This window comes from Propithecus coquereli, unplaced genomic scaffold (assembly GCF_000956105.1).
Source record: "Propithecus coquereli isolate 6110/MARCELLA unplaced genomic scaffold, Pcoq_1.0 Scaffold28, whole genome shotgun sequence".
In the NCBI taxonomy this organism is placed as follows: domain Eukaryota; kingdom Metazoa; phylum Chordata; class Mammalia; order Primates; family Indriidae; genus Propithecus; species Propithecus coquereli.
Window position 1 is genome coordinate 11,656,218 of NW_012148396.1, and position 21,909 is coordinate 11,678,126.

The 21,909-nt window shown below is 52.5% G+C and overlaps 1 protein-coding gene across 2 annotated transcripts; it reads right to left on the reverse strand.

Annotated features, from left to right (window-relative positions):
• Positions 1-560: 560 nt before the first annotated feature.
• TOP1MT (topoisomerase (DNA) I, mitochondrial) lies at positions 561-18,864 on the reverse strand. 2 transcript variants are annotated; one of them, XM_012647976.1, is made up of 14 exons: positions 18,740-18,864; positions 15,146-15,261; positions 11,651-11,772; positions 9,435-9,557; positions 8,482-8,669; positions 7,631-7,775; positions 7,125-7,268; positions 6,774-6,959; positions 4,729-4,797; positions 4,399-4,513; positions 2,848-2,975; positions 2,280-2,374; positions 1,301-1,450; positions 561-827 (listed from the first exon to the last, which is right to left on the reverse strand). In XM_012647976.1, the coding sequence occupies exons 1-14, from the start codon at positions 18,862-18,864 to the stop codon at positions 725-727; spliced, it is 1,809 nt and encodes a 602-aa protein (XP_012503430.1). In that variant the 3' UTR covers positions 561-724. The 2 variants fall into 2 exon arrangements, with proteins under 2 accessions (XP_012503430.1, XP_012503431.1); XM_012647977.1 differs by lacking the exons at positions 11,651-11,772; positions 18,740-18,864 and having other exon boundaries at positions 15,146-15,253.
• Positions 18,865-21,909: the final 3,045 nt, after the last annotated feature.

The window sequence follows — 21,909 nt, forward strand, 5'->3', positions numbered from 1 at the left end:
TTAAACCTTTCTGGGGCTTTAACAGAGTGTTATGGCCACAACCTTGATTCTGTCTTCACACTGAGGCCATTTATTACTTGAAGAATCTTATGCTGGCTAGAGAAACAGATGTTAAATGGTTTTACTTATCAAACCAGTACAAGCTCCAACTCCTATATATTTCCTCTACATTCTGCTTGCAAACTGGACAATTCATCGTTTGGCTTATTTCACACTTGCAGACTTTATGCAGTTAGAAGCATTCAACTGACAGTTTCAACACTCTATATGTCTGGAGCTCTCCTTGGTCGGATCCATTTTCTAATTTCCAAGTTATTGAAGGTACTTTTTTTTTTTCACCCATTTTTTTCATTACTACCTAACATGTCCCCCACCCCTCAGGCTGCTCAGCTGTTTCCTCACCATTTTTCCAGCCTCCATCACTGGACTCAAAGTCAATGCAGTGTGTCTTAGGTTTTAGCACCTGTTGGAGCAGCACCTGTCTTAGAGCAGGCTGCTATAACAAAATTCCATAGACTGAGTGGCTTAAATAGCAGACATTTATTAATGTTTCTCACAGTTCTGGAGGCTGGGAAGTCCAAGATCAAGGTGCCAGCAGGTGTCAGGGACTTTTTTCTATGATGACATAAGAAAATACTTGTGCAAAACATTTCATTGTATAAAATTTCCCAATATTGCTTTAATAGTGAAAAAACTATAAAGTTTCCATGAAGACACAGAACCATTAGAATTCAAAGTCTTCACCTGCCATGTCGAGCGCCCAGGCGAACTTCTCCCTCTGCGTTTTGTTGTAGATCTTCTCCACAGGCACCCCGAACCTCTTACACCTGCAGAGAGGACGTGTCAGCCCAGGCAAGCCAGCGGCTCGCCCACCTCGAAGATCAAGGTGCTCAGAAGAGAGCAGTGGCCTCAGTGCAGCCTGGAGACCAGGAACTACATGTGCGAGGGAGGCGTCAAAGACTATACCTGCTGCGGCCCATGTGTCCACTGAGTGGGGCACTCAGAACACAGACCTGGCCACTTCCCGCTCCCGGTGGGAGAGTGAGCACCATGGTCGCTCTGTCCCAGGCTGCCAGCCCTGCCCCAGCCTCACCCTGCCCATCCCAAAGCTCCGGGGAGGGAGGACTGATGCCACAGGACTCAGCCTCAGGGACATACCAGTCAGTCAGTCCTGTCAGAGAAAGGACCTGTGCTGACTGTGGAGGGCATAAGGGACACATGAGACTCAACTGGGAACTCCTGGAAAATCCAGGCCCCTCTCAAGGCTACAGGTGGGAACCACGACCCTAGGCCTACACACCAGGCGATGCTGATCCGGGGGTCCAGGTAGTTGAGCTTAGACGTGCCCAAGGCCACCTGTTTGTTCTCCTCCTTGTCTGTGGCCTGTGCGCTCAGCCTTGCCAGCTGGTCCTGTAGCTTCTCCAGAACCCGCCTCTTCTTCTCCAGAAAACTGGCAAAAGAAGACAAGGCCTCCGGTCCCCGCACCTCAGTGGGAGGGCGCAGGCCAAACCCCTGAGGAGACCGCACCTCTCCCCTGCCCCTGCCGCCATCCCTCCTGGATGTTGACAATGGCATGACTCAATGTAGCCAAAAAGTGGAAACCAACTAGATGTCCATGGAGGGATGAATGGACACAGTGTGGTCCATCCATACAATGAAGTATATTTGGCCATAAAAAGGAAGTTAGTTCTGACAGATGCTAGACGTGAGTGAACCTGGACATCATACTAGGTGAGAGAAGCCAGACACAAAAGGCCACACACTGTATGACTCTATTTCTATGAAATGCCCAGAGCAGACGAATCTAAAGACACAGGAAGTGATCAGTGGTTGCCAGAGGCTGGGTGAGCGCAGTGGGGAGTGACTGCTGATGGGTTCAGGGTTTCTTTTTGGGGTGACGCAAATGTTCTAAAATTGTAGTGATGGTTGCACACCTCTAAATATGATTTAAAAACACTGAATGATACACTTCAGGTTCTGAAAATTGTATGTCAAGCTGCTAAAAACAAAAAACAAGAGTCAGAGCAGCTGGCAAGCCCTGCGCCACGCTGACCCACCACTGACAGGCCACATCGGAGGGGGGCTTCTCCTTACCTGGCTCCATACTGTCTCACATTGTCCCACAAGTACTATAGTATTTTTAAAAATTGTGATATAACGATTGAAAAGATAAACAAAATTGGCCAAAGGAAAGCTGAAGTCCAAGGCCGACCACATCCAGGCTCACACAGGTTGGCCCCCAGGAGACACGCATGTCTAGGAGTGGCCCCCATGCTCACCTCCTGGACTTGCCATCCCCTCGGGTCTTATGGTCGGCCTTCGCCCTCTTTAGCTCCACCCTGGCCTCGGCCACCTGCTCCTTCTTCACCTTAATCTGCAAAGGAAAAGGGCCCAGGCAAGGCTGCTCCCGTCCCCACGAGGTCCAGCTCTGGGGCCACTGTCCACAGCCTGCTGGCCTTGATAGGGTGTGGCCAAGAGGCCTCTAGGCCCCAAAAGTACCACCTGCTCCAGCCACAGAAACTGATCCAGCACCCCCGAGGGCTCCCTGCTCTGCTGACATCCTTCCTGGACTAGAACACACAGGCTGTGTCTCACCAGGAAGACTGAAGGCTTCCCTTGGGGGAAGCCACCTCCTGCCTGGAACCTGGCCCTGGGCAGCCTGACTTACCTGCCATCAGCCTCCAGGGAGCACCTCTGCCCCACATGAACCCTTCACGCCCACCTATGGGTGGCTCTTCTGGCCTCATGGGGGTACCAGGGAAGGGGGAAGTAAGAGGGGGAGGAAGGGAAGCAGGAGAAGGAGGGTCCATGAGAGACCAGCGAGGGGCTCTCCTGCGAGCTGTGTACCTTTGTTTGGAGATTCTGCATCGACTTCTCGAAGGCCTTGGGAGTTGCTCGCTGATGGTTGCAGAGAACGGCCACGGCTCGGTTGGCGCGGTTGTAAGACAAGATCTTGGCTGCTACGCTGTCTTCAGCTGAGCAAAGACAGTCTGTTAGAAGCAGCAGCTACAGTGACAGCCATCACTCACATGCACCCACTCTGAGCCTGCCTTTCTCAACATGTCCCAAGTTGGAGCCCCTTCCACTGGCACAAGGATCTTGCTGGGAGGGTGACTGAGGTAAGTGCCCCATCCAAGGTGGCCCACAGGCCAGGGGTCAGCTGGGTTCAGCCACAGTAGCAATGCCTTGGGGCGGGGGAAGGTCCCAGGAGCCCAAAGGTACCCCTCCGGCCTGCTGGGGAAGCTGCCTCAGGAGCTGTCTGTATGCAGCGGTCTGGGGGTCCTACCCTGTCATGAGTCCATGGTGACAACACAGAGGCCCATGACCAGGACACAGTGTGCTGGTACCTGGTTTCACGTAACACCGTCCCATAAGGTACCATCATTTCCATTTTCTAATCAGGAAACTGAGGCTCAGGGAACTTAAGCACCCACCCCAGATCACCTGTCCCAGTGGCCACTCATCTTCACACTCCCTCCCGCACCTGCCGATCCCAGGACAGGGCAGCGGCGCCCCACCCAGGTTTATGAACTCCTTCACTTTCTCTCCCGGGCCTGGCCTTGCCCCACTTCCCTGGGGTCTCCTGCCTCTTGCAGGTTGATTCCTCTGCTGGGAACTCCCAATCCGAAACCAGCAAGCTCCTCCTCATCCCCACAGCGCTCTGTGCTCTAGAACCTGCCCAGACGTGGCCCCAGATCCCTGATAATGTCCCCAAGACAACACAGGCCCAGTGGCCTCTGACACCCACAGCACACACAGAACTGATGCCTGGATGTCTGTACATCCATGGCTGCTGGGTTGCGTTGGGGGGCCCCCACTCCGAACAGAGCTCCTGGAACACCAGGCCTTAGCACCTCCTCGAGGAAGCCCGTCTTGGAGAGCAGGATGGGCGCAGGGAGAGACGGACCCTGGGCTGTGCTCAGAAGCACCCTTTGCACCAAGGCATGAGGCGTAAGGAGAGGGCCCCAAAGCTGAGGGGAGCTGGGGCCAGAGGCCCAGTGGTCTGAGGTGGAGGGAGCTGAGTGGCCGAGCAGGAGGAGACAGAAGCCGCTGCAAAGTGCAGAGGCCAGCTGGCCCTTGAACTGACTCTGAGGGCTGGGGGAGGCAAGGCCGGGGGAGGCAGGGCCTAAGGCCTGACTGCAGGGCTAGGGGGACTGCAGAGAGCTGAGCAGGAGGGACCACCCTGCAGGGAGCACACCTGAGGACCAGCCACCCCCACACGCCAGCCCCTTCCTGCCCAAGCCAGGCCAGCTGCACTCCCTGATACAAGCCAGCACCTCCCTCCCCCTCCCCCGACCCACAAGGTCCCTAGAACAGGGTCCTGCGCCCTCCAACAGGTAGCTCCAGCCCAGGAGCCCAGTTAGGGTGCAGGGACGTGCTCCCCACCACCCGGCTCACCACGTGTCAGTAGCTGCAGCTGCTCCTGCAGGGTGACGGAGGCGTTGTAGGTTCGGAAGACTTTGGTGGTCAGCCCGTCCATCAGGTCCTGAAGATGCCTGTTCAGGCTGGCCGTCTGAGCGCAGTGGGAGGAAACGGGTCTCTCTAAATGTGGTTTCATGGCGCCCTTCCCAGCCTCCCGCAGGAAGGAAGGAAAGGGGATTTTAGCAGGTGGGTCAGGACATAGGCAGCCCTGGGCTTGCTGTGATCGGGACCGAGCTAGACTCGGCGTTCACGCTCTCTCCCTGGGTCCTGCCACCGCCAAGCGCTGGGGAAATGTGAACAGCTCACAGTCAGTCTGTCGAAGAGGTTGTCCCCAGGGTCTTTGTCTTCCATAAACAGCTGTAAGTTCTTGTACACCTGAAACAGAGAGAATAATTTCAGCCCCAGAGAGTCCTGTGAAAAAGATTTATAAGATAAGAGCAAAAAGAGGAAAGAAGCCTCTTCTGAAGACACAGGAAACAGGAATTAAATTAGGAGCCACAGAGGCATTTGCACAATCACAGCTTGAAAACCTGCAGTCCGTTTTCCTTGAGGAAGGTGGTCCAAGCAGCCCCAGGTTCACCCATCTGGGAGCCACCAGTGGCATCTGCGCCCCACGCGCCTGGCCACCCATGCAGTCGCTCACCGCTAAGCGACCTACCACCGGTATGGCCGAAGTGTGGCTCCTGCCACTCTGCAAACCCACCAACACGAGCCCTCCACCAGATGTCCCCAAGTTGAGGGCCCGTGTTTAAGGCGGCCTCCACCACAAACCCACCTCTCATAAGGTGAGAGGCCCCTCGCCCTCACCTTGATTCCCCACCCACCAATGAGCCCAATTCTATAGAACAGCGAGGTGCTGGCGCCTCCCAAGAAGCAGCTTTGCAGCCAGAGGCACCACCCCGTAACTCCCAACCTCAGGTTTGTTCTTATCTTTCTTTACACGTTTAGTTTTTACACTGTTGGCATCTTGACAAAACAGTTTCACAGCCTGCGTTTTCCTTTACATCACATGCATCTGCTGTTACTAATATTCCTCCCAACACCACTGAAATGGTGCCTGATCCTCTGGACAGACTGGAGCCCCGTGCAGGCCTCTATCTGCTGCCCACCCTGCACCGGGTGACACTATAGCACAAGGCTCCTGGCCTCTTCTTTTGTTTGTTGGCCTCAGCCTTGTATCTCCATGAATTCATCCCTCAGGACAGCCCACACCCCCTCTCAGAGCCCCACCTGTCCTGCACCAGCAGTTCTGTTCCCCTGCTGCCCTCAATACCTGTCCCCAAATTTCCCATTTCCGATTTTGGACGGCTCCACCCCACGGCTGGGCCACATTTGTGCCTGTGAGGTGCAGATGGCTGGCGTGTGGTCTGCTCGGCGTTGCTGCAATCTGGTGCCCACCCAGACAGGGGATATGATCACTCTGCAGCATGGCCATCCCGAAAGGCATGGATGCTCCCCACATTCCGATTTTCTTGCCTTCAAACTGACCTGCAGACCAGAAACCAATCTAACCCTTCCAGACTGCATCCATCTGTCCACCAGTGCTGCTGAACACAGCATTCTGGTCACGGTGGTCACCACGGGCTTGACCCCTGCCCCACCCTTTCCAGCAGGGGAGTCAGGGACACAGTGGGAGCCCCCAGAGGGCTAGGAGACCCTTCCCAGGTGTACCAGGTTGAACAGTTTCCCCAAATTCATGTTCTTCCCAGAACCTGGAGTGTGACCCCATTTGGAAAGCGGATCTTTGCAGATGTAATCACCATAGAGTAGGGTGGGCTCTAAATCCAACACGACTGTGGTCCTTATCAGAAAAGGAGAAGCGACAGGGCCAGGGAGGAGACAGCCACGTGACAATGGAAGGAGAGGCTGGAGCGATGCAGCCAAGGCCAAGGACGCCTGGGATCCATGGCCAGCACCGGAAGTTGCCAGAGGCCAGGAAGGATCCTACCCAGAGTCTCAGAGGGACAAGCTCTGCTGACACCTTCATCTCGGACTTCTGGCCTCCAGAACCGAGGGACAATAAATGTCTGCTGTTTTAAACCACCCAGCTATAGCATCTCATGAGGGCAGCTGAGAGACTCATGTGCCAGGTAGGTGACAAAAGCTTACAAAGGTGGGTCTGGTTCAGCCCCTTCCTCATCCTTGGGCAGGGGCAGGCCTCTCCATCACCCCACTTAGCCGAGTAGAGCACAGCAGGCCTTGCCTCCAGCAGCTGGGACTTGGCAAACAGGCCACAGACCCCAGCTGCAGTTCCGCCACGCCCCCAGAGAATACCCAGAGCTGCTGCATATATCAAGCAAGGATGAGCTGGTGGACCCCAGGCGTGAGGCCTGCAGCCACCGTGCACTCACAGGCTTCTCCACGGGCACTCTGTTACAGTAGCGGATCGAGTCCTTTCCCAGGAAGTCGAACTCCACAACGTGCTCCTGGCCGTCGGCCTCTGGGTGCAGTCGGATGTGTTCCACGCGGAGGGAGCAGCAGCCCACGGTGTCGGCCTCCTCCCCTTCCTCCTTCTCATTCCCTGCTCTCAGCGCCAGCTAGTCAGGGTGGAAACCAGTGCACATGTGCACTCGCCCTGCACAAACACGCATGCACACACACGCACGCCCCAGACACAGGCCCGCCGTCACCACGCCGCGCCCGCCCAACCCAGGGAACCTTGATGAACAGCAGCCGGGAAAGACCCGGGCAAACCACCGAACCTTATCGATGAGGTAAAGGGCCACCGCACATTGTCTTCTCTTCATTTCTCGTGATTTCCAGTCTGCCCAATACTGAGAACGGATCTCATCTACAACCCCTTTCAAGCGTCGAGCTACTTCATACTTTTGCCAATCTTTCTCCCCCTAAATAAAGAAAATAAATAGTAAAGAAACTCTTCGTATTCCCCTTAATAATTTTGGAGAAGCTGTGACTCTCCCTCCCCTACCTCACACATCTACACTCAGAACTGGTGGGGCCGGGGGCTGGGAGCGCCACGTCCAACTTTAGTGAAATCTGAAAGGAATGCAAACATGCAGACGGTCCTGGTTTTCTTTTAAGATGCATGGCCACTGGACACAGTGAGATGTCCACACTGGCTAGCTCCTGGCCACTCTGCCCCTCAGGCACCTGCTTTCAGTTACTGAGTGCAGCCCACGGGCCAGCCCCTGCCCGCCTGATCCTGGGGGGCTTCCTGGAAAGGAATACCTCAAAGCCTCATGCGCACCTTCAGCTTCGAGCTTGGGTTCAGTGTGATGTACTTGATGGAGCTCTGGATGTTTTCTTTCCACGAGGCCAGCCACATGACAGTGTTGTCCGAGCGCACCTCCTTCCACTGGTGACCCGCTGGTGGCTCAGGAATCTTTGAGTCCCTGTGGCAAAACAGAGACCCAAACATAACTTCAAGACCTTGTTCTCTGAAACATGAGCAAAAGGAGTCTCTCTGGGGCACCATCCTACACAGTGGCCCGCGGCACTGGCGGGGCTCCTGACGGAGACTGGCCTCAGGACCACAGCAGCCCCCAGCCCACCCTCTGCACACACACAAAGACCAGGGTCAGACCAGGAAGCTGAGTGGCCGCCCCGGCAAGGTGTCCATGCTGCAGCTCGGACTGACAGACCTCGGCTGCTGCAGCCCGAACCAACCCTGCTGCCTGGGGTCACTCAGGCGGGGCTGTTCCTCGACACTCTGGTCACATAGACTGTCAGTAACGTGGCACTACCAAAACAACTGAACTCTTCCAATATGTTCAAAACACTGACATGCCATTAGACCATCTGGATAACATGGAATATGAAAAAATATACGTTGAAAACATGCAGGAAAATTTTCTTGGTGAGGAAAAATCTCAACCACAGGAAAAGTGAGTAGGATTTCTGGTCACAGGCACCCCGTGTGGAACGTCCTTGCCCCGCCTGTGCTGGGCAGTGCTCCTGGCTCAGGCAGGAATGGTGCGTGGATTTGCCAGCCCCGTGTTTTTCAACACGATTCACTTTCCCAGGAACAGCGAAGGAACAAAGCCTCGCCAAGGTGGCCGGGGACCCGTGCCCGCAGCTGCACACCCTGTGTGGCCGCACCTGCTGCAGTTGATGACCACGTCCTCCGGCAGGATTCTCCTCTTCACCATCCCCATCTTGGGGTGGTCACCACGGCCCTGGAACAACCCAGGTGGCTCTATCTTGAAATTGCCTATTTTTTCTCGGTGACCATCTAAAATACAGTAGCCAAACTCTTGCCGAAGTTTTTCTGCTTCTTCTTTTAGCTTCTGAGTTAACAGAACAGTATGTGGATGTTAGCAGCAAAGAGAACAGCACGAAGGTCAACCCCCTGTAGCTAACCCAGGACTAGCTCCTGCCTTTGCTAACTTAGCTGGGCTCCTCAGAGCCCTCTGTGTCCACGGAGGTCTGAGGGGACGCAGTGTGGGTGTGCACCGCGGGAGCAGAGGCGTCAGCTGTTTCAGACGTGAGCAGTAAAACCAGGCAGAGGGAGCGTGGCAGCCTCATAGGTAGGAGGAAAGCTAAGCCAGGTTTTGGAGTAAACCTGAATCCCTCTGTAACCAGTGACTGAGAAGGCACTACCCTTCCCTAGGAGTCCCTGGAGGTCAACACGAGAGATCACAGCATAGCAGGCCCGTCAGGCTCAGAGCAGCGTGACACTGGCTTCCCTGGCACAAGTGCTGCCCTCGGCCCACAGCCCCGTCCCGGGTCCACCATCATCACTGCCAGTGAATTATTCACCCTATTATCCAAACAGTACATTTATCTTCAATGTGCTCTGGGTAAAGTGAACTACATTTTAACTGCATTAACTCGACAGTGTCCAAGAACTGGATGGCACCGCATCCCCTGGGCTGTGATCACACCTTCTAGGGGACGCTCACGTTAAAGAACTGGACAAGGGGAAGTCTCGTGAGAAGAGCTTCTCTAAGGCTATGGGGCCTTTCTCAGCCCCTGGGCCAGGCTGGCCTCTCACCCCCAGGGGCCACTCGCATACCAGCCGCTCAGGGTCACCAGTGCTCAGGGCAGCTGACCTGCTTTTCCTCCCTGGGCAGGGCTTTCCGGGCTGCAGCTTTGTCCACAAAGTATCTGTGCATCTCCGTGAAGTCACACTTGTCTAGGTGCTTGATGACTTTTCTCTCTTCTACTGTCATTTCCTGCACAAAACCAGAGAGACACATGATTGCAAGTGGGCAGAGCACTAGCACGATCACACAGCATGGGAACCCCCAGCTGGGGGCCCATCCACAGAGACAACATGACATCTGCAGCAGGAGGACAGGCTCCAGGCAGAGCGCTAAGGCCCCCCACTGAGATCAGCCAAGAGGGGCCCAGGTAGGCAGGTGTTGAAGTGAGCTCTGTTGCCATGGCGTCAGCCTAGCTCACAGCAACCTCCAACTCCTGGGCTCAAGCAATCCTTCTGCCTCAGCCTCCTAAAGTAGCTGGGACTACAGGCATGTGCCACCATGCCCGGCTAATTTTTTCTATATATTTTTATTGGTCCAGCTAATTTCTTTCTATTTTTAGTAGAGATGGGGTCTCATTCTTGCTCAGGCTGGTCTTGAACTCCTGACCTCGAGCGATCCTCCTGCCTTGGCCTCCCAGAGTGCTAGGATTACAGGCGTGAGCCACCAGGCCCAGCCCAACAACATTGTTAAAGAGAATAAAAATATAAACCACAGACTAGATAGAAATTTTTTGCAAATCACATTTCTGGTAATGGACTCACAGAGGATGAAAAAGTACTCATCATAAAAGAAAAAAATACTGGGTCTTCTAAAAATTTAGCCGGGCGTGGTGGCACACATCTGCAGTCCCAGCTACTCGGGAGGCTGAGGCAGGAGGGTCATTTGAGCCCAGGAGGTCGAGGTTACAGTGAGCTGTGAATGTACCACTGCACTCCAGCCTGCAGTCTGGGTGACCGAGCAAGACACCGTCTCTTTAAAGAAAAAAAAAGGAAGAAAGAAAGAATAAGAGTGATAAACTGACAAAATGAATAATTGATAAATTAAAATTTTCTCAGGGAGGTTCAAAGACCTCACTGAGGAAGCAGTGGCAAGCAGAGTCTGAGAGAATATTCCTAGCACATGTATCAAGCAAAAAACTTATATCCAGAACATATTTTAAAAACTCCTATAAATTAGTAAGCAATATGCAAGCAACTCAGTTTTTCAAATGGACAAAGTTCACAAAAGAAAATATCAAATAACAAATAGGTACACAAAAAGATGCTCAACATCATTTGTCATTAGGGAAATGCAAACTATATCCACAATGAGATATCACTTCCCACTCACCAGGAGGGAAGCCTGGTGTGGCACGGCACATGGACGGTAGCACGTACGGTTTCTAGTAAGCCGCACCCATGTGCAGCCTGTGACCCAGCAATCTCACCTCTGAGTCCTGTGAGGGGTAACTCACGTGCCCACACCCTGACCCACGTGGGAATGTGCCCTGCAGCTTTATAACGGAAGCCAAAAAGTAGAAACAATCAAATACCCGTGAATAGGAAAATGGAAAAACTGTGTAGTCACACAACAAAAGAAATACTACCCCACAACAGCCAGGAAGAAGCTGCTGGAACAGCAACCTGAGGCTGAAGCTCACAAGAATCATGCTGAGAGCAACCCTGGGAAGGCGTGTGGGGAGTCACAGGGGTGCATGCACTTAAAACTCAATTGAGCTATACTCGAAGATTAGTCCAGACTCACATGTAACTCAACTTTAAAAAAAAAAAAAAAAGGAAAAAACCTTAATATAGCACCGTTATCTTCAAAGAGCTTCCCACCCAGTGTCTGTCTTCCTGGGGGCCAGAAAAGGCCACTGTCGCCTCTTCCACTTGCCCTCTTCTGAGAGCCAGAGGCCTTCTAGCGGTACCTGGAGCAAGGTCACGGCAAAGCTGGCTCCACACTCTGCCTGCCTGGGCAGGGAAATGTCTAAAGAACACCAGGACAGGCGCTGTGGCGGCACCCGCAGCCCCAGCTACTTGGAGGCTGAGGCAGGAGGATCGCCTGAGGCCAGGAGTTCAAGGCTATAGTGCACTATAGTTGTTCCTGTGCACAGCCACTGTATTCCAGCCTGGGCAACAGAGTAAGATCCATCTGTAAAAAAATATAAAACACAACAGAGAGCACCAGGCTGTGCTGAGAACACACAATGGCCACCGAGAGTGTGCAAAGGCTGCCCAGAGGCAGCAGCCAATGGCCCTGCGGCCTACAGGGGCCTGGCCAGCCTGGTCCATGGCACTTACCTTTCGCCAGTCGCTGAAGAAGTTATTTTGGAAAACTTCCTTTGTCGTATATTCATGATCCAACATTTTTGCATAAAAAGTGGCAACCTCCTCAGCTGCCACGCTCAATTTCACAGGCTTTCCTACAGACACCAAAAGACACTCTGATTTAGGGAGCCAGCTGACGTGACCCGTTACTGTAAGTTACACACCAGTGCACACGACACTAAGAGCAAGAGCTGGGTTTCTGCCTTTTAAGTTCAGGAGCACATTCTAAATTACAAATGATTAATGCACGTGCATACACGTAAAGGCCAGGAGGATCTCGAGTAGATCCTGAGAACCCTGCAGAAGATTTCAACAGCTACAGTCATTCACACTTTCCCTCCTTTAATTTTGCTACATGTATATTAGGTCATTAAACATGAAACGTCCGATTTTGAATCAAAAGTGTAGTTTATTATATCTCAAACAAGAAGCAGTACGATTAATCAAAGTATGCACCTAAACCATTGACACAGTTTTGCCATCTTAGGGGTAGCTTGCTTATGCCAGCAACGAAGAAGCCTGGAGAGCAAGTGACAATGAAACTGCAAAAGGCGTTTTCCACAGCTTGTTGAGAATTGAGTATTTTTCCTTGCAAGAAGGGGTCCAAAGTCTGGAAGAAGTGGTAGTCAGTCGGTGCAAGGTCTGGTGATTATGGTGATGACAGAGAGTTTCCAAGTCCAGCGTCTGTAGTTTGAGCAGCGTTGTTTGTGTGACATGTGGTCCAGCGTTGTCTTCTGAGAGGATTGGCCTGTTTCTGTTACCAATCTCCGCTGCTTAATCGCAAGCATCCTCATCATTTCGTCCAGTTGGGTCAAGTAGACATCTCCTGTAATCGACTGACCAGGTTTCATGAAGCTGTAGTGGGTAATACCAGCGCTGGACTCCCAAACAGATACCATTAGCTTTTTTTTGATGAATATTTGGTTTTGGACAGTGTTTTGGCACTTCATCTGTAACCAACCACTGTGCTGAACGCTTGCAATTGTCAAACAGAATCCATTTTTCATCACACATAACAATGCACTGTAGAAATGGTTCACCTATATGTCGTGACAGCAAAGAAGGCAAGCTTCAAGATGATTTCTCTTTTGACACTCGTTTAATTCATGCATTACCCATCTATCCAGCTTCTTTATTTTGCTGATTTACTTTAAATGGTCCAATATTGGAATAGTAACTTCGAACCTTGCTGCTAATTCATGCATAGGTTGAGATACATTCGTTTCCACTACAGCTTTCAGGTCATCATTATCCACCTTGGTCTTAGGTCACCCGCATGGCTCATTCTCAGGATGAAAATCACCAGAAAGGAACTTCTCAAACCACTGATGTACTGTGAATTCATTAGCCACATCCTTCCCAAACACTTCCGTGATATTTCCAGCTGTCCGTGCTGCACTGGTCCCACAACGGAACTCATACTCGAAAAAAACATGAATTTTTGACTTATCCATGGTTTCACCAAAATTATTCTAAAAAAAAATTAAAACATAATCACAAGCCAAACCATGCATTTGAAAGGATGTACCTTCACAATAAAAATAAAACAAGTGTCAATGTGAAATGTCAGCGATATCAACTGTCAAACTTGGTACTTAAGGAAATCAGACATTTCATACTTAATAACCTAATATATGAAAGTCCAACAACACATGCAATTTTAAAACACACAAATTTCCACATAATTACAGAAGCAAAATAAAAGGCTTCAAAGAAGAAAACCATGAATGATTGTAGGTGTAGCCTTTTAGAAATCTTCCACTCTCTGCTCAATCATTCCCTACGTTTTATTCTTTCCTTCTGAGACAAGAGTCTCACTTTGTCACCCTGGCTAGAGTGCAGTGGTGTCGTCATCACAGCTCACTCCAACCTCAAACTCCTGGGCTCAAGCAATCCTCCTGCCTCAGCCTCCCGAGTAGCAGGGACTACAGGCACATGCCACCACGCCTGGCTAATTTTTTCTATTTTTTGGTAGAGACAGGGATCTCACTCTTGGTCAGGCTGGTCTTAAACACCTAAGCTTGAGCAGTTTTCCCACCTCAGCCTCCCAGAGTGCTAAGATTACAGCACCAGCCTCCCCTATGTTTTATCCTAAATCAGCACGATTTAAAGAGATGGGCAGGCGCCGAGCAGGCAGAATGCTCACAGTGGGGGCCAGGCCATTCACCATGAAACTTTCCCAAATGTATGTTTAAAAATGTTTCATAACAAAATGTTAGAAAAATAAATGTGTATTAGTTCAGTAATAAGGAAAAAGGCATTCATGATGAACAGCAGCAATCCTTCTCAAAATCAGCCCCTCAGGACAGAGGATGTGAGGCCTAGCACGGGCCCAGGGGCTCAGCTCCTCAGCTCCCCCAACGGAGGGCACAGGCCACCCTCTGGGCCAGCAGCGGCCTGGTGGGGCACCCTGGGCAGGCACTGCTGGGATGGCTTGGTGTAGCAGGGAGCGCTCAGCCCAGTCCCCTGCAGCCACCATTCCTCCTGCCAGGAACCCATACACTGACTGGTGCTTGGGCTCTGAAAGCACAGCGAGCAAGAGTCTCCGTAGCTCAGAGAAATAGATTTTAAACAAAACTTACATCAAGGGAGTTCAGTAAGTGCAAGTGTGAGTGTGACCCAGCAGGGACCAGGGAGGTGAGTGCTCCAAAAGCCCTCAGCAAAAGACAAGAGGTGCAGAGGGTTGAGAAGGCGCCAGCCATCAACCAGCCCAGGCAGAGTGATGAGGCCACGAGTATGGGCTGCTAAGGGCTTGGCTGGACCCTGTAGGAGAAATTTGCTTTTTCTAGAAGGCTCTCTTCTAAGAGAGATGCAGAAAATGGACTCAAACAGCTACAACGAGCAGCACAAGAACCAAGCAGAGGCTCCCAGGCATTGGGGTAGAGAAGATGTGGGCCTGAGGGTGGTGAGGGAGGGTGCGATCCTGAGGCCCCCAGGGATCCTGACTCTGAAGGTGGCTCAGCCCTCCTGTAACTGTTAACGCATATGCGCATGTGAATACAGCGTATATACTGCACAAACTCGGAACACAGAGACTGATGGCTTGCCCAGAGGTTAGTCCTGCTCACAAACCTACACACAAAGCCAACTCAGCCTCAGGAGAGTTGCCAGGGCACAGCAGGAAGGCAATGGCTCTGCCCGCCCAGCTAGGCGAGCTCAGGGATGAGCTTTACCACCTCCCCACTGCAGCCTGGCACACACCGTGGTTTCTGGGGGATGCCAGGCAGGCCCACACACCCCACACTGTTGCTGCCCTCTGTGCCTCGGCCAGTGGATCAGGAGCCTCTGAACTCCAGCCCGGGTAAGCGGCCCTGCACACCACCTGTGGGAAGGTTGGTGCATCTCCTTGGGGCACCGACCGTTGACATTCATGAGGAAGGCTGCAGCTGGGTCTGAGGGAGTGAGTCCGGTACCAACACGGGAGCCCCACCCGGGGCAGGCTGCTGGCTGGCTCGTTGGCATCCTCACCGTCATAGAAGAAACGAACTCTGTCCGGAAGGGGCTCATATTGGGGGGTGAAGTACGGGCCTCTGTGCTCCAGCTGTCTCCACTTCACCCGTTCTGTGCTCTTTTCCTCTTCCCACCTAAGGAAATACAAAACCAGAACGCGTCACTCCCATGGGTGCTGACACTGTGGGCCAGGCCCTGGGCTGAGCCTGTTCTGCCTTTGCCCACGTGGCCTCTCCTCGTGGCTCCTGGTTGGTGGGCACTGTGGCCTCCACTGTACAGGGGAGGAAAACAAGGCCTAAAGAGCCAGGTGAGAGGCAGGTGGGCACCCTGCTGGGGCTGCCAGCCAGGATTCAAACCTGCCTGACCTCACACCCCCGTTCCTGGGCACCTGACTACCTAACTGCACCTCACTACCTGAGCTGGCCAGGTGTGCTGTTGCGTCACCAACTCAGGTGAGCTTGGCTGAGTGGGAAAGGGGTAGCAAATGTTCCTCTCTGAGGCTCAAGGGCCTCTCCCCAGTTGGGGCCTCTCAGAGCTGGCCTAGAATCCTGCGTAACGTCTTGACAGTATCCCACAGAACCTCTCCGTGTGACTGTTTCATTTGCTAAAGGGCCTGGCTGGAGAGGGAACTTGGAGTCGAGAGGTGAGACAGGCAGGACATGGCAGAAAGCAGGGCATGTGATTGTGGCCCCACAGAGGAGTGGGGCGCGGAGCCTCAGAGTCTCTGGGGAAGGGCTCCTCATGGGGAGGAGGCACCACCTGTTAGGCACCAGTACAACATGCCCCAAGGTGGCTCCCTGCTGAGGTCCTCTGTCCCAATCTGTCCCCGGATCTTCTGGAGATAGGACTTTCCTCTCCTGGGCATACCCTCCCATGCAAGCCCGGCTCTGGAGACAGAGGGACGTGGCCCAGCATGGTGGCCACTGCCTGTCCTAACTCTCCACATGAACGTTCATGGTCCATCCATCTGGGCCTGAGAGGTCTTCCAAGGGTCTGCCCTGAGCCAGTGCTGCGCTACGTCCTGAGGACACACAGGTGGCCAAGGAACCACAGGGAGGACATAAGCTGAACCAGATGCTGAGACGTGCCTGGTAGAGGAGAAAGAGGGGTGGGGCTCGGCTGGCAGTGGTGTGGGCAGGGGTCTCTGCCCCTTAAGGCTCAGCTCTGTCAACAGAGCTCAGACAAGAGCGAGTCCAGCACACGGGACAGCAGTGCAGCGGCCTCAGTGAGAGGGGCTTTGGCGAGAGGATCAGGGCCATGGTGGGTGAGTGGAGGCGGCAGGCACATGCTTCCCGAAGAGGACAGCAGTAGCCTGCCCAGACCACACAGCGGGTTTGCCAGAGCCAGGAGACCCACGCTGAACCCGTGGCCAGGCAGACTCCCAAGGGCCTGGTCACTTGGATAGTTCCTAAGAGCAGCAGAAGCCTCTGAAAGGATGAGAAGGGTGGGAGGCACGTGAGACATTTCTGAAAGGGGTCTGGCTGCCTCTGCAGAGGAGGGACCCAGCAGGGTCAGAAGGGGGCAGATGTGGGAGGAGCTGATAACCTGCCAGAAGGTGATGGGTTTAAGAACACCCTAGGGTGGAATCAAGAGGCTCTGGTGTCTGAATGTGTGATATTGTCTAGGTGGTGAGGGATGGGGGAGGGGAGCACAGGACAGGGCTTGTCCTGAGGCAGACACTGCAGGCAGTACCCCTTGCATCACAAACACACAGAGATGCCCAAATCCGGAAGCCTGGAAGGGAAGAGCTGGGGGACAAAGGCCTCTGCTGATTCCATCTGTCCCATGAGAACAGCCCCACCTATTTTACTATCTATGGTTTTAGGGCCTTCACTTCAATAAACCCCCTGCCGGATTCCAGCATATGTAGGGTGAGGCTAACAGGAGTGCTAGTAAAACAGTGGATTTTCTTTTTTTTTTAAAGAGATTGGGTCCCGCTCTGTCACCAGGCAGGAGTGCAGTAGTACAATCACAGCTCACTGCAGCCTTGAACACCTGGGCTCAAGTGATCCTCCTGCCTCAGCCTCCCCAGTAGCTGGGACTACGGGCACGTACCACCACACCCAGATAATTTTTTTTTTTTTGGTAGAGATGGGGTCTCACTCTGTTGCTCAGGCTGGTCTCGAACTCCTGGCCTTGAGCGATCCTCCCGCCTCAGCCTCCCAAGCAGCTGGGACTACAGGTCCCACCATGCCCAGCTAATTTCTCACAGAATTGACTTAAGATGCATCCCGGTTTCAGATGTGAGAAAATGTGAAAATACATGCATCTTAGAACTGACTGAGAAACCCTGACTGCCAGGTTCTTCACCAAAGCCTCCTGGGTAGAATCATACAATCATCCCCATTTCACAGATGAGGATGTTGAGGTCAAGGTTAAACAGCAGCCGAGCAGCTCTGAAGACTGGGTTTGCGCTCAAGCCCACTGACGCAGGTGAGTGGTGGAGTGCCTGCACATGGTGGTAACATTCTATCGTCCTTCAAAGATCAAGGTACCAAGCACGGCCATCAGAAGCAAGTGGCTTTAAAAGGGAGATGTTGCCTGTAATCCTAGCGCTCTGGGAGGCCGAGGCAGGTGGATCGTTTGAGCTCAGGAGTTTGAGACCAGCCTGAGCAACAGCGAGACCCCATCTCTACTAAAAAAACAGAAAGAAATTAGCTGGATAACTAAAAATATATATAGAAAAAAATTAGCCAGGCATGGTGGCGCACGCCTGTAGTCCCAGCTACTCGGGAGGCTGAGGCAGAAGGATTGCTTGAGCCCAGCAGTTTGAGATTGCTGTGAGCTAGGCTGACGCCACAGCACTCTAGCCCAAGCAACGGACTGAGACTCTGTCTCAAAAAAAAAAAAAAAAACAAAGGGAGATGTTGCTCCAAACCTACTTACCCACACCTGCCCAACTGCAATTCAGCACTTTTTTTGGAAAGCATCTGTCTGTACAGCTACCAAGAGACGCACACTAGCAAAGGGTCCTGCAGGCCGGCCTCGGCACAGGCTAGACCTCTCTCCCTGCCCCTACCTGGGCTCTCTGGGCCCTCTGAGGCAAACAGGGCATTTCTGCTGTATGGCCTTGGGAAACTGTCCGGGCTCCTGGCTGCAAATGAATGACAACTGGCCAGCCTAGAAAGACACCATTCTATAAATACTAAGGGACAGGAAACGGCAAGACTGGCTGAGGGCACAAAGATGACCCGTGAGTGCCCCGCATTCATGCAGAATCGGTCCTGGAAACACTTGGGGACCTGAGAACCCAGACTCCAGGAGAGCGGGAGTCTGACAAGACCACAACTGGCAACATAACCTTTCCATAAAGTTCAAAACCAAACATCTGTGCTGAGGCCCAGCCACAGCCGCATCAAAGATGAAACTGAACTAAAAAATAAAGGGGGATGAAAATCCAAAGGAGTAAGCAGGGGTGAACTCAGGCAGGGCCTGCACATCTGGGCAACACGTCGTTCAGGGGATTCTGCCCATTAGTAACACAGCTACACGCCTCCTCTCGATTACATGGCCCGGCTTTTAGCGAAAAGCAGAGGAAAGGCAAGGCCGCCGCACTGGGCCTCGCACAGACTTTCTGGATCTAACCCAGCCCGGGTCTCGGAGCTGCCTTACCCAGCTCTGCAGTCCTTCTGCGTCCTGTGCCGGCGGGGGCCGCCCCGGGAAGCCGAGCGCCGTGGCGTGTCCCCGAGCAGAGCGTACGCTGTCCGGAGCCAGCGGCAGGCCCAGACCACGCGCATCCGCCACGCTGGGCGGTCAGGCAGGAGTGACGGTACCGGCCCCGCCCCTGCTCAGGCCCCGCCCCTGCCCAGGCGTCACCCAATGGCCCCGCCCCCCGCAGGCGGACAGGACGCTCGGGATAGGGGATACGGGGTGCTCGGCAAGAAGCCAGCGAGGCAGGCGACCCGCTGGACCCCAGCCCTGCAGAGGAAGGTGTGCGCGGCAGGGCCACTTCCGGTCCTGCCGCAGCGCTGGTTTGCCTGCACTCGCGGTCCAGCAAACCTCTCAGGCTGGGGTCGGGGACCTAGATCCAAACCTAGTCCCGCTGACTCTGCAGCTCAGGGCTGCCTGTCAGGACACCCCACAGCTCACACAACACCATTGCACTGCTCTCTCCCCAGACTCTCCTAGAGCAGGGGCACCGGGCAGGTCCTTCCTAAGCATGGGTTCCCCCTGTACCTCAGGAGAAGGGGACCTCACATTGTCGGGGGCCCTGCCCCACCGTGCACAACGAGGCTGCATAAGCAGCAGCAGGTGGCAAACCACAGCACGTCCAGGACACAGAAGCCCACAGACAGCCCTGCTATCCCGCCAGTGCAGCCCCACAGGAGGTGCCTGTGAACACCTGTCCTGGAAGTCCTGCAGCATCAGCACTGCTACCAACCCCTCACCCAAAGACCAAAGACCATGCGCAATCACAATCGTGGTCTCCTTCTCTACACTCACGGTCCCCAGGACGAATGCTGACCTGGCCAGCGTGTCCCCAATGGGCAGCGTGACCAAGCTGCAAAACCTCTACACCAGCACTTGGTGGCGGCCCTGGGCCAGCAGTAAGCCACGCTGGCTCCACCTCTAGTGGCTGTGCAGCCTTCTTCAACTGTAAAATGGGGATGCCAGGACTTTGGGAAGTAGCTGAACTCACACGCATCTTCACCCTCACACCTGGTGGGCTGCAGAGGAGACAGGCAAGGAAGGAGGTGGGCCTGCAGCCCTCCCATGACCAACAGCCAACTCAATTTCCAGACGTCTCATGGCTGGAACCCATGAGCAGAGGCGATGGGCTGCACTTCCTGGCTTTTAGGACTGAGGCAGGCTTTGCAGGTGCCCCCAACATTTCAGAATGAGCAACTGAGTTGCTGAGGAGACTGACCTTCCTAAGGGCCCACCTCCCACAGATACTGCTAAGGGCAGCTGCATATATTGTTCCTTGTAATCCTTTCTACAAACCAAGAAGTAAATCCTAGCACAGGCCCACTATTCCTTCACAGAATCCTGAGGCCAATGTGTTTTCCAACTTAGATTCTCAGGCTTTGTAAAATAAAACGTGGCAGGATAAAAATCATAAGATCTCTCAATAGGCAGAAAAAGCATCTGACAAAACCCAACACCCTTTCATGATAAACAAAACAAAATACCCACTCAAGAAACTAAGAATAGAAGGGAACTTTCTCAATCTGAACAAAGACATCTACAAAACCCCACAGCCAATCTCATATGCAATGGTGACAGGCTAGATGCTTTCCCCGAGATCAGGAACCGGAGGAGATGTCTGCGCTCACCATCGCTATTCAACACTGTACTGGAGGTTCTACCTGGAGCAAACAGGCAAGAAAATGAAATAAAAGGCATCCATATTAGAAAGAAAGAAGGACATCATCTCTGTTTGCAGATGGCATGATCTTGTGCATAGAAAATCCCAAAGAATCCACAAACACTATAAGAGCTAATAAATGAATCTAGCAGTATGCAATATGCAAACATCGGTTATATTTTTAACCAGTAGCAATGAGCAAATTGAAAATGAAATTAAGAAAACAATTCCATTTACAAGAGCAAAAAAAAAAAATGCAAGAAATAAATTTAACAAAGGTAGTACAAAACTTACACACCGAAAACTGTAAAACATTGCTGAAAGAAATTAAAGACAGCCGAAATAAATCAAAAGCCATCCTGTGTTCATGGCTTGCAAGACTTCCTGTGCTTAAGACAGCAGTACTCCCCAAACTGATCTAAAATGTCAACACAGGCCCTACCAAAATACCAGCTGGCTTTTTTACAGAAATTGACGACCTGATCCTAAAATTCACACAGAAATACAAGGGACCCAGAATGGCCAAAACAATCTTGAAATAGAAGAACAAAGTTGGAGGATTCACACTTGCTGATTTCACAGCTTCAAAGCTGTAGTGATCAAGGCAGCGTGGCTTTCTCATGAGGACAGACACACAGATCAATGGAGTTGAACAAAGGTCCAGAGACAAACCCACACATCTATGGTTACTTGATTTCAACAAGGATGCCAGACCATCCGATGTGGAAACAACAGTCTTTTCAACAAGTGGTGCTGGGCTATCCACACACAAAGAATGAAGTCAGACCTCTTCCTCACATCATATGCAAACGTTAACTCAAAATGGATCAAAGACCTACATGTGAGAGCTAAAATTATAAAAACTCACAGAAAAAAACATAGGTGTAAATTGTTATGACCCTGAATTAGACAATGGGTTTTCTTTCAAAAAGAGTATACAAAAACTCTTACCACTCAACAATAAAAAACAGATAACCCAGTTAGAAAATGGGTAAAGGATCTGAACAGCCATTTCTCCAAAGAGACACCAATGGCCGACAGACACATGAAAAGATGCTCAACATCTCTAGCCCTTGGAGAAATGCAAATCAAACCCACAATGATGTTACTTGGCACTGGGATGGCTGTAGTCAAAATGGTGGGGGAAGGTGTGGACAAGCACCCTCCTGCCCCCTTGGCTAGAGCCATGGTTGAGGAGCTCTGTCCTGCAGACCAGGATGGGTTTCTACGAACTATCTGCCAATATCCATGGGATTTATGGCCTCCCCCCATCTCCCACGCACCCTCTTCCTCCCCAGACCACCAGAGGGTTATCCAGGGAAGGATGAACCAGCCTTCACACACAGGCTCCTACTCAACAGCACATCCTCGGAGCAGGCAAGAGGTTTCCCAACTTGCAAGAGAGAAAATAGGCTTAGAAAATTAAGTAATCTTCCCAGAATCAAACAGCTGCTAACTATTGGAGTTGACACTC